The sequence below is a fragment of the Aegilops tauschii genome, chromosome 7 (genome assembly GCF_002575655.3).
Source record: "Aegilops tauschii subsp. strangulata cultivar AL8/78 chromosome 7, Aet v6.0, whole genome shotgun sequence".
In the NCBI taxonomy this organism is placed as follows: domain Eukaryota; kingdom Viridiplantae; phylum Streptophyta; class Magnoliopsida; order Poales; family Poaceae; genus Aegilops; species Aegilops tauschii.
The window spans coordinates 216,585,728-216,598,242 of NC_053041.3; the positions used below are offsets into that span (position 1 = coordinate 216,585,728).

The 12,515-nt window shown below is 45.2% G+C and overlaps 1 protein-coding gene across 1 annotated transcript; it reads right to left on the reverse strand.

Moving 5' to 3' along the window:
- On the reverse strand, positions 1–2,880 carry LOC109773456 (tonoplast dicarboxylate transporter). Its single transcript, XM_020332151.4, has 6 exons — positions 2,193–2,880; positions 1,602–2,091; positions 1,226–1,269; positions 992–1,087; positions 386–896; positions 1–264 (listed from the first exon to the last, which is right to left on the reverse strand). Exons 1-6 carry the CDS (start codon positions 2,847–2,849, stop codon positions 230–232), a joined length of 1,833 nt encoding a protein of 610 aa, XP_020187740.2. The 5' UTR covers positions 2,850–2,880; the 3' UTR covers positions 1–229.
- Positions 2,881–12,515: the final 9,635 nt, after the last annotated feature.

Here is a 12,515-nt window from a genome sequence, read left to right on the forward strand (position 1 = left end):
TTGCCCGTACAAAAATATGATCACATTGGGCATATTTAGAATACATATAAGTATTTATACAGGCACATTGTACAAAACCGCTTGCTTAATCCTATACAAACCATATCCCGAACCCGCAGCAAGGTGCAGTCATGAGGCATGACATGCTGAAACTGCTGTTCAACCTCAGTATCCTGACAGACCAAGGTTGAAAGGTTCCACAACTTGCATCCATGATCCATGTCCCTAGCTAGGACTTGTTGTCCATGCCAAAAATCACTGATCCTGCACGATCAAATTAACAGTAGAAAAATGTAAGAGAGGGCAATAAGGCATCATCACTTAGTTACCGATGGACGACTAATTCCTCACGGTGCTTGGTGCAGGAGGAGGCGTTGTTAATTACCTAGTGTTGGTAGCAAGACCGTCAGAGCTGCAACTCCGACGACCTTGAGGGGCAGCCCAGTGGCCACCAGATCCTTGATGGTGATGTGGCCGGTGCTGAAGCCGACAACATTCGACGGCGACCCGGTGGGAAACAAGTACGACAGCTGGGCCCCGACCGCGCCGGAGATCATAAGCAGCGCCGGGTGCACCTCGACGGACCTGGCCAGCTCAGCGAACAGGGGCAGCACCAGCGTGGTGGTGGAGTCGTCGGACATGAACTCGGTGATGACCCCGCTGAAGACGCAGGCCACGGGCACGATCACCAGCGTCGGCGCGCCCTCGAGGAACCTGAGGCCGTCCGAGAGGATGCCGGTCAGGCCGCTGGTCCTGAAGCCGTCGGCGATGGCGAAGCCCGCGCCGAGGAGGAGCACGATGTTCCACTGGAGCTTCCTGCACTTGTTCCAGTCCATGAGCTTCTCGCCCTCCTTCTTCCCGCTCGGGATTATGAACAGCAACGTGGCCATCATGATCTGCGTCGCAAGCGATTTGTTTGCTCCTCCATGAGATCGATCAGGTGATAGATATACAGTAGCTCGGCAACTTTATGATTATGTTGCGCACTTACCGTGACTGTTCCATCCCCAACTTGATCGTGGAAGAGAACTCCCCACCCAGGAATGTCGTCTGTTAGGTTCCTAGTCATCCATAGCACAATTAGACCCTGCAAAGGTTATCCATTTCGATGAGTTAATGACTTATGACCAAGTTGCAGGTCCATATTGTGTGACTGAAAGCACACTCTTCTTTGCTAGGTAAAACTTCTGTTGGCATAGAATAGCTGACCGGGGGTAGAATTTACCCCAAACACAGCCAAGACCATCTTCTCCGCGAAAGCCATTGGACCTGTCATAGAAGATACTAACCCCATCAGACAACTATGCATCGCCTTGGACAGTGTATTTGTGTTTTGAGCTAAAACTACTGGAACTGAGACTTGTTCCAATCAGAATCATCCAAATGCTCAAAATGCACGGCAAGTCGACGGTCAACCAGGCCACTCGCAAATACTGCTAGTAAGAAAAATGTCTAACTGAGTACGTACTTCTTTGGAAGCACTGAAATGAGCCACATTGACAAAGAAGTAAAGAGAGGGTATGCCTTTTATAAAGGGACAATCAAAGAAGATGAGGCGAGAGAATAAAAAATGGCTAGTGAAGACAAGAAATGAAAGGTACCTAACAAGCTGAGCTCCCTTCTGAGGTGGCTTCCGTCAAGGTAGGAAGAGAGCGCCTTTCCGGTGTTGTTGGAGCAGTACATGAAGCAGAGAGTGACCCAGAGCGCCAAGAACATGACCAGCGCCATCGGGAGGCCGAAGCTCATCCACGAGCTGAAGGTGATGGGCTCCTTCTCCGGGAAGTAGGCCGACCACATCCCCACCAGGATGATGTTCACTCCGGTGCCCGTTAGCGTGGCCATCCCGCCCACTGCCGACGCGTACACCACGCCCAGCACCACCGCCTTGGAGAAGCGCCGCACCTCGTCCTCCTCCTCCCCCTGGCCGGCGCCGCCCCGCGGGAACCGCTGCAGGATCCCCGTCGCCACGGGCATCATCATCACCGTGCACGCCGTGTTGTGGATCCACATGCTGACGAACGCCGTCGTGCCGGTGATCCCCAGCAGCAGCAGCGACGGCCGCACCGGGTCCCCGCAGAACCGCAGCGTGATCTGCGCAATGCGTGATGATCAGTTTAGGCGTCAAGAATTCTACTCCTAGCTGAGTGCGTGGTGGAAAAGTTTGCTATTAGCGCTTGCGCTTGCGCACGCACGTTGAGAGCGAGGCGGCGGTGGATGTGGTAGCGCTCGATGGCGAGGGCGAGGATGAAGCTGCCGAGGACGAGGGCGATGACGTCGTCCATGTACGCCTTGGCGACGGCGTCGGCGGAGGAGATGCCGAAGGCCGGGAACAGGAAGAGCGGCGCCATGGACGCCACGGCGAGGGGCACGGCGTCCGTCGCCCACCACAGGAACACCCACGCCAGCACGCCCAGCATGTTCCGCGGCGCCGCGCCGTGCGCGCCGCCGAGGTCCACGAGCGCGCATATGGCCGCGCACGCCACGGGCCCCGACGCGATCGCGGGGTACTTGTGCGCGAGCAGAGCCCTCAAGCGCGACGACGCCGTGGTCGTGGCGTCGTCGTCGCGATGCACCGGCAGCAGCAAGGGCGTCCCCGCGTCCTCCGACGAGCTCCCGCCGAAGCTGCCAGCTGGCTTCTCCATCGCCCTCGTCGTCGTCTTACTGAGGCGTGCGTGTCGTCTGCGGTGTGGCCTTATAGCAAGGCGAAGCTTGAAATGGCGTGACAAGTGGCCAAGATAAATCCCGCTGGATGACTCAGCAGCCGGATTAGTTCCGGGCATGGCGAGAAGATGAGCTGGTGGCCAGACGGCCAGGAAATTGGGAGGTGACGGGTCGCGGCCACGTCGCATCCCATGATCGCTCCAGGAGTCTGTTTCAGTCGCTACACCGATCATCGATCGTTCATAATAACTGGTACTTAACGAATAAGATTCAGCTCGAGTCGGATAATAAACATAATACGTAACAATTTTAAAAAGATTTTGTTGTGGCAACGGCGCGGGAATGTAGTGCTGAACTACTGATGAGTGATAACCACCAGTCCAAGAGCAACAAACTTATAAGTGAAAGAAATTTAATGTCGTGCACCCACCAGGCACCCAAGGGCCATTTTGCCAGTCAAGTGAGCACCCCATACGCGCCACAGGTACGTCTCTCATGGCCCCGACCCGACGAGGTTGATAGGGCATGGTCACGACATCATCATCGACGATCTCGATCTGGATCCACCTGCCAAATGGTGGGTGGGCGTCAATTCATGCAACCAATCAGTGTACCCCTCCAAAGAGGGGGAATAACCATACATGTACTGGCCTGACATTTTCTTTTATTGGCCTGACATTTGTGTTACTAGGACCTGTTACGGGACTACCTGACACTGTTCAAACCACGTGTCCGAACGAGCAAATTAGGCCTACAACTACAAGCTTGGCCGGGCCCAAGTCACTCGCTGAAAGGGATGTCGTATCACCGCGTGACCACCCACAAATTCAGAGCAAAACACGTCACTAGCTATTATTCGTGTATGTCGTGTTAGATTAATTAGTCCGAGGTGCACAATCAATCAAATCCATCGATGACAAGCAATCACACTAGCACGAGTATCACACTGAGATTCGAGGTTCATCAACATGACTACATACTAAGGCATGACTATGAACGCTCCTCCCATGTATAGTCGATGATAAGTCCGCCCAGACCGTCAGACAGCGCTTCGACCACCGCGCACAGCAGGTCCGGCAACCCCTCACGATCTCTGTCTAGCCTATCTGATTATGTCTAGTCTATCTGTCCACTTCACGTTGCGTATATATAATTGGTATGTGTTACATGTGTTCGACTCAAACCTAACCAAGTACTGCAAGGATTCTCTACCCCACGATGCTAGCAGCAGAGACACGGCCTTATGGAAGGGTTTCAAGGACCGCATCTCCCTCCATTATTTCTTCTCGTTGCTCGATTGGTTCGGTGCTCTTGATTTCTTTTGGCATGATCAGTGGTTGGATGTTGAAGGTTAAGGCATGTGCTCCCATGTTTATTTATTTGCTAGAAATCAGTACTGTTCCGTCCAATCCCAGTTCTCCCAAGGCGTTTGGGATGTGCAACTGCACCCAAACTTCTCCCAGACGACAGTTCATGGACTTCTGATCTTGAATCAGCTCATTGCTGCCATGGCTCCCGTCAGCTCACATAAAGATGCACGCACCCCCTCTGTTACCTGTAATAAGGTCAACACAAGCTATTTCTACCGACTGCTCACCTTCCGTAGTGTGAAGTGTGCCTTTGAGCTTTGGATCTAGGATTCCTTAATACCTTTCAAGCACAGGGTTTTTCTTTGGTTGGCCTTCCGGGGGTGCCTCAATACAAAAAAGAATATGGTCAGGAAAAGCTAGTCAGTGGTTGCCACAAATGCTGACTGTGAAGTATGCCTCTGAATCTATTCACCAGCTTGCTTTCAAGCGCAAATGGAACATTACTTTTCTTGCTTGCGCCATCACGCTTTGGCATGCACAGAATGATAGAGTTTTCAATTATAAATGTTTGATGGAGTCCTACATCTGGTCTTATGTCACGGACATGATCCCTCTGTGGAGCAACAGGACAAGGATGACCTGTAAACTTGGATTCACTTAATTGATGGCTAATTCTTGTATAGGTCTGATATAACCTAATTTTCGTTCCCCCTTCCTTCTGTTATTTTTCTTTCCTCCCTAGGCTGCTTGTGGCCTTGCACCTTGGTGCATCTTACAAGCTTCATGTAATTGATACACTGTCTCCAGGCTTTCGCCTGTTTTGAAATACTAGTTGACCCGTTGCGCCAAATGGCGCAGAGACCCGCTAAAGCCATGTTTTCGATGAAAATAGTTTTCTTTTGCGAGGACATATTCGATATTGATAGTAGAAAGCCCATGTGTTAAGTCATACTCCCTCCATTTCTAAATATAGGGTGTATAGTTTTTGGCACGGAAATTAAAGAACGCACATGGAGGGAAAATTTCACAAGTTTTGGGTGAGATTACACCTAACTAATTGACATGAGAAAATAGAGGAGCTTGCCTACTATAAGGAAATGTAATCAGATCCCTAAAAACATTATCTAGACGAGTGGTGCAACGCAATACACCTTATATTTCGGATTTTTTTCTCAAAAATCTATACACCTTACATCAAGGAACAGAGGGAGTACTATATTGACAATATGTTTATCACGCTGAGAAATCTGAGTTTGAAAAAACAAATCATATTTCTATAACATGCATAGACCAGCTAAGGTAGCATTTCTTAGTTGAAAATATGGTTATCACGCTGAAAAATCTGGGTTTAAAAAAATCATGTTTGTATAATATGTATACACCAGTTAAGGATATTTTTTTAGCGGTGTTTGCACTAAACTTTTATTTTCCATGTGCATGGAAAAAAAACTCTGTGTTGTGCATATGGAGGCATAGGTATTTGAAAGGCCCATATGTTACCTAGCCCGATCCAGGAACAATTCTTTGTGTGGCCCGTCCGGAGTAAAATATGAAGTGGCAGCGCCTGCATCCATCGTACCTGTGTATTTCTTTTCTTCCTCGGTTCCGCCTTTGGGTGGGAGAAGCGTACTCAACCGCCTTCGGATTTCTCTGCATGCATGGTAACACAAATGGCCCATTATGCCATATAGCACAATGTCCATTTCAAACACGAAGTGTTTTGAAAATTAAATTAAGTTTTAGCACGGAGGATTAGTCCAGACTTGAAACAGCGGATGCAACCACTTTACCAATTCAAACTCTTCAGCAACCATTTATGATTATGATGTCAAATGGCACAAGGTGTCGATTTAGACTAATAGTTATTTGAAACGTGTTACATTTGTTCATTACAAAGTGTTAGATACAATTTCACTACACATAAGAATTTTCAAGCTCGGTTAAGAAGGTATTTTTAAGCATACAAACCACAACTCGGTGATGAAAAATTGTGGTTTAACTGTGGATGTCAAATGCTCGCGATGAAAAAAAGAAGGCATTATTTAGTTTCCTTTAGTAGGGACAGACGATGTATGTACACATCTTAGTTTGGTAGGAGAAAGCCCTATTTAAAATTAAATCTATGTTTAGTTGGTTTCTAATTTTCCTTTGGAGGAAAAAAATGGTGTTTTATTGTTCACAATTGGATGCGTATGCACATTCTTTGGTAGCAGAAATCCCATGTTTAAATCATCCTGTGTAGTAAATATGTTTATCTTTTTAGTAACTTTTTTTGAAACAAGGATATCTTTTTAGTATTCATTTGTCTGGGAAATGCACACACTAAGAATTCTGAGTTTTATGTATGAAAAAGAATATATTTTTACGACATGTATAAACCTGCCAAGGAGGGTTTTTCAGCTGTGTTTCTATTAAACTTTTATTTTGCATGTGCATGAAAAGAAAAACTTCTCGCGCATATGGAGGCACCGGTATTTAAAAGGCCCATATGCTACCTAGTGGACACTCTGCGGCTGTGAAACTGGTAAGATTTCTCCCTTCCTATTACCTAGGATTTCTCTGCATGCATAGATTTAGTTGCACCAAATGACAGAGTCCGATTTGAATTCATACAAATTGTAACCCATTTATATGAAAAACTAGTAAGATGCCCGTGTGTTGCACGGAACACCAAGATGCATTGATCCACAATTAGTTTTTATTTTACAAAATATGTGTTGAGATCGGCTCATATTGGGATTTAACTTCTTTTATGTAACCTTGTCAAGAGGGCAGGGTGCTCCTGTGATTTCATTAAGAGTAGTGTGGGGTTCGTCTCATGTGTATCAAATATTGGTACAAATCACTAACATCGAGGTTCTCCGCCAGCGACACAACAGACACACACGGAATTCATCTGAATTCCTACGTATAGAACACATTCCCTTGTTCCAAAAAGGCACTACAAGGAGTTCCTTCGATGACATGAAATTCATGAATTTGCACTTTTGCACAAGAATCTGGAAGAGCACGTGTTGAAATTATGAGAAAAGTAAGCAACTATGCACTGGTCATGGTTCATCCTTCTCAGAGCACACATATCAAATGGATATTACAATGCTGCATCTCATTTCTACATGTGGTGTCACTTAGCACTTCCATGAAGAAATTTTCTGCACATGGATAACAGTAGGCAAGAATTAAATAAAACTAAAAAAGAGCAGTAGAGTGTTTCGAACTTCTCACCTATGAGGCGAAAACAGAACAACGCGCCACTGCGTTATGCAAAATTTTGATGTGTACAGAACGAATTACACCTCTCCATATACAAACATTTTTAAAATAACAAAATATTTCAAAGAAAATGCAAATACTTCGGTCACCCTCGGAATGATCTAAATTTCGTCAAAAAAAATCAATGGTCTTTACCAACTATGTGGCACTTGGCATGACCATGTTTTCTAGTATTAGATGTTTTTAGAAAAGAGGCGCTTGCCCGGCCTTAGACTGAGGCCCTTACAAGGTTCACAAGATAAATAGTCCAACATAGAAAGCAAATAAGGAGGAGGAGGAGGAGGGGATACAACAAGCCCGTAGGCTGGACACAGCGGCGCAGCGCTGGCTAATCTAACAACACGAAGATGAAGAGCTATCGAGGTAGCGAGCGACGGCAACGATCAGCCGGGGATGTCTGTCATGATGTTCGGCGCAGCTCAGTGCATCTTGCCCGCACCTTTGCCACGAGCTTCTGAACGCGCCCTCTGTCCTTTGGTCTTGCCAGAAAAGAACTAAATATTAGATGTTGAGAACTAAATATTTGTTTCAAAGGCATGTGATTAAAAATAAATCAGAAGGAACAAAGAAATAGACATCAACACGCAAAACAGAGAATAAAAGGGTAATGTGTGCATCTGAATCAATGTGCTTCACATGCAGCTTGCCAATTGAACCCTATGAAAGGGAGTCAAGGAACAAAATCAAATCCTTGCAAATTGGAGGCACCGGGAGAGAAGGGATGAAATACCTATGGATTTTGCGGTGCTGATCCAACACCTTGTGCATCGCAACAGCTAGTAACCTAGCACCATCGGCGGCACACTGGTGACTGTAGCATCCCAGTTGTTGCTATCTTGATCTGGTGGTCGGGAAAGCCATCACCACCGCCGCATGCTCATCCTTCTCTTGCATGTTCCCCATAAAGCAACAACCATATTTTCTGTTGTAACTAAAACTGATCAAAGAAGTAGAAAAATATTGGTGTGTAGCAGGTAAAAATAATCATGTAGAATTTCAAATAACAGAATCAAAAAGGAAGTGAGGCCTTGCAGATTTAAGCCATGTCTATACATAGGAGAAAGGAAGATGATCCAAGGAGTTGTTATAATTTTTTGAAAGGCATCAGTCCTAATGAGCACTTAGGAAACCAACATAAGTCTGTGTAAACAGACAATAAGGTAACAACAGTGGTGTGGTTTACTCATTACTACTCCATATGTCAAACAACTGCAAATTTCTTTAATGGTCCGCTGAATCACCTGGTAGCCCAACAATGAAAATACATTATATATCTGTGCTAATGCCGGTCGCATCTTCAGGATATCTGCAAGTCTTTACAACTATGAATACATTTATCTTAATAAGTAGTGTCTTGCGCAGAATCAAGTACATTGTGATAGAACTTTAGATCGGAGTAGGCTAGTAGATCCGGTGAACCTACCTTGTCCGGCAGTGGATGAACTCGAGCCGGAGGCCATCGTGGTGCTGGGGCGCACGGTGATGGCGGAGAGTGGGCGAGGTGGTGGAGCTTCCCGTGAGCACCGCGCTAACCCTAGATTGGTAGGGATTGTAGGTGGGGATTGTGGCAGCGATTAACCTCGTGAATAGCGCCCCGGCCCCCACCTCTGTTTATATAGCGCGGGTCACAGGGGCCCACCAACCATGGTTTGGTTGGGCGCCCCCGATCAGGGCGCGAGTCAGGGGCCCATTCGACCCGTTGGGCTCGAACGGGAGAGAGATCAACCTAACATTCTCCCCCTTGATCTCAACTTTACTTTTAACTTTATACTTTCTAGTTTATCTGTTTCATCACATATTGGTACATAGAGCATGTTTCATCGTCACGGCTTAATTGCCGTTAGAATCATACAGCTACAACATACGTTATGTTCAGAAACAAATTCTGTTCCTTTTGGGCCTATCCAGGAATCATAAGGCTTTCCCTTAAACCCATGCCGGCTAAGTGTTCCTTGAACACATTTGGTGGTAAGCCTTTCGTTAGCGGATCCGCAAGCATATCTTTTGTCCTTATATGCTCGAGACTTATAGTTTGATCCTGGATTTTATCTTTCACAACATAATACCTTATCTCTATTGTTTTGGCAGCATTACTCGACTTGTTGTTGTGAGCGTAAAATACCGTGGGCTGGTTGTCGCGGTACATCTTTAGTGGTTTGTGAATACAATCTACCACTTTCAAGTCGGGTACAAATTTCTTTAGCCATATCGCCTGCCCCGTGGCTTTGAAGCATGCTATAAATTCTGCATACATCGTGGATGATGCAACTATCGACTGTTTGGAGCTTTTCCACGAAATAGCTCCCCCAGCGAGGGTGAATATGTATCCTGACGTGGATTTTCTATCATCTCTGTCCCCCGCAAAATCTGCGTCTGAATACCCTTTTATCTCTAGGGAATCACTTCTCCTGTATATTAGCATGTAGTCCTTCGTGCCTTGCGCATAACGCAATGCTTTCTTTACCATCTTCCAGTGCTCTAGGCCTGGATTCTCTTGATATCTACCGAGTACCCCGGTGATAAAAGCTAAGTCAGGGCGAGTGCACACTTGTGCATACTGTAAGCTGCCAACTGCCGAAGCATATGGTACTGCTTTCATTTGATCGATCTCATACTGGTTCTTGGGACATTGAAATTTCCCAAAACTATCGCCCTTGACTATTGGAGCAGGTGTGGCTTTACTCGCATGCATATTATACTTTTTAAGAACCTTTTCTAAATATGCTTGCTGAGATAGTCCTAAGACTCCATTGTTCCTATCTCGGTGAATTTCTATGCCCAAAACATATGATGCTTCACCAAGATCTGTTATGTCAAAATTTGAGGATAAGTATTTCTTTGTTTCTTGTAGTAGACTAACATCACTACTAGCAAGCAGGATATCATCCACATACAAGATTAGGAAAATATATTTCCCATTTTTAAACATTGCATAAATGCAATTATCCTCAATATTTTCTTTAAATCCAAAACTTTTAATCGTTTGATTGAACTTTAGATACCACTGCCGAGAGGCTTGTCTTAATCCATAAATGGATTTCTTCAGGCGGCATCCCATATTTTCCTTGCCTTCCATGATAAAACCCTTGGGTTGTTTCATGTAGACCTTTTCTTTTAAATCACCATTCAGAAATGCCGTCTTAACATCCATTTGATGTAACTCTAAATCAAAATGAGCAACTAATGCCATTATGATTCTGAAGGAATCCTTACATGAGACTGGAGAAAATGTCTCATTGTAATCTATCCCTTCTCTTTGTGTAAATCCTTTTGCCACGAGTCGTGCTTTATACTTTTCTATATTCCCTTTAGAGTCATACTTAATTTTGTAGACCCATTTACAGCCTACTGTTTTGGCTCCTTTGGGAATTTCCTCTAAGTCCCAAACATCTTTGGAACTCATCGATTTCATCTCGTCTTCCATTGCCTTCATCCACTTCGATGAATGAGGGCTTCCCATGGCTTCTTCATATGAGGTGGGATCTTTTTCCATATGAACCATTTCTGTGTTATAAACTTTAAAGTCAGTAGAAATAGCTGACTTTCTTGGTCTTGTAGACCTTCTAAGGGCCTCAGTTTCTGGCACATTTTGTGCCTCAACTTCTGGCACTTCTTCTAAAATTTGCTGTTGCACCTCCCTTTCATGCTCAACAACGGGTTTAGTCGGCTCCTGACGGACAGGTTCCGGGTTTTCCCCCATAGCGGTCATGGGTGGAGTTGCAACTGGTAGTGAGAAAAATGGCTCCTGAATCATCGGATTAGGTGCATGCACCCTCTTCTCCTCAAGATCAATTTTCCGAGCTACCAAGCTCCCCCTCATCATTTCGTCCTCTAAGAAGACTGCATGTCTCGTTTCTACAAAGTTTGTATATCTGTCAGGGCAGTAGAAACGAAAACCTTTTGATCTGTCTGGATAGCCAATGAAGTGGCAACTTACTATTTTGGGATCTAACTTTGCAATGTTTGGATTAAACATTTTGGCCTCAGCAGGGCACCCCCACACCTTGAAGTGTTGTAGGGAGGGCATCCTTCCTGTCCATAGCTCGTACGGCGTTTTGGGCACCGACTTGCTTGGTACTCTATTGAGAATGTGAATGGCGGTTTTAAGCGCCTCCATCCATAATCCCAATGGCAAGTTGGAATAACTCATCATGCTGCGCACCATATCCATAAGGGTACGGTTGCGCCTTTCAGCTACTCCATTTTGCTGAGGCTCGCCTGGCATTGAATACTGGGCTACTATGCCAGTCTCCTGCAAGAACTTCGCAAAAGGTCCAGGGACTTGGCCATATGGAGTGTGTCGACCGTAGTACTCTCCCCCACGGCCGGACCTTACTATCTTTATTCTTTTATCGTGCTGATTTTCAACTTCAGCTTTGAATATTTTAAATTTATCCAACACTTCCGATCTTTCTTTGATTGGATAAATATAACCATAGCGAGAGTAATCATCTGTGAATGTTATGAACGAGTCATATCCATCCACACTTTTCACCGGAAATGGTCCACAAATATCAGTGTGAATGATTTCTAGTGTGCCTGTGCTATGGATTGCACCTTTTTTGATTTGTTTTACGTACTTTCCTTTAACGCAATCTATGCATTGTTCTAAGTCTAAAAATTCTAACGGAGGAAGAATTTCACTTTTGACTAATCTTTCTATTCTCCCCTTCGAAATATGGCCCAAGCGACAGTGCCATAAATTCGATGAGTCAAATGTTCTTTTTCTTTTCTTTTGTTCTTTATTCGACGCAGAAACATGTTCTTTCACATTGCAAACGGAGTAAACTTTTTCACGAAGTGATAACAAATAAAGCTCATCATGTAGTAAAGCATCACCCACATAAGCATTATTTAACCAAATGGCACACTTGCCATGTCCAAAATAACACTCATAATTATCTTTGTCCAAGCAAGAAACACTTATTAAGTTTCTATGACATGATGGAACAAATAAAACATCTCTAAGTAGAAGATTGAATCCATCAGCTAACTCCAAGGAGATATCACCGACAGCTTCAACTTCTGCTTCAACTCCGTTCGCCACTTCAATGCGTCTTTCACTTCTTAGCGTAGTCCGCGTCGAATGGAATACCTGTAAAGAATTTGCAACATGAACAGTTGCTCCTGAGTCAATCCACCAAGTGGATTTTGAAAACTGTGCATACAGGGATTCATTTACAAATGAAACTATATTGTTACCTCTTTTTGCCATGATCGACTTTAGCCAACAGGACAGTCTTTCTTGTAATGCCCGGTCTTCTTACAGTG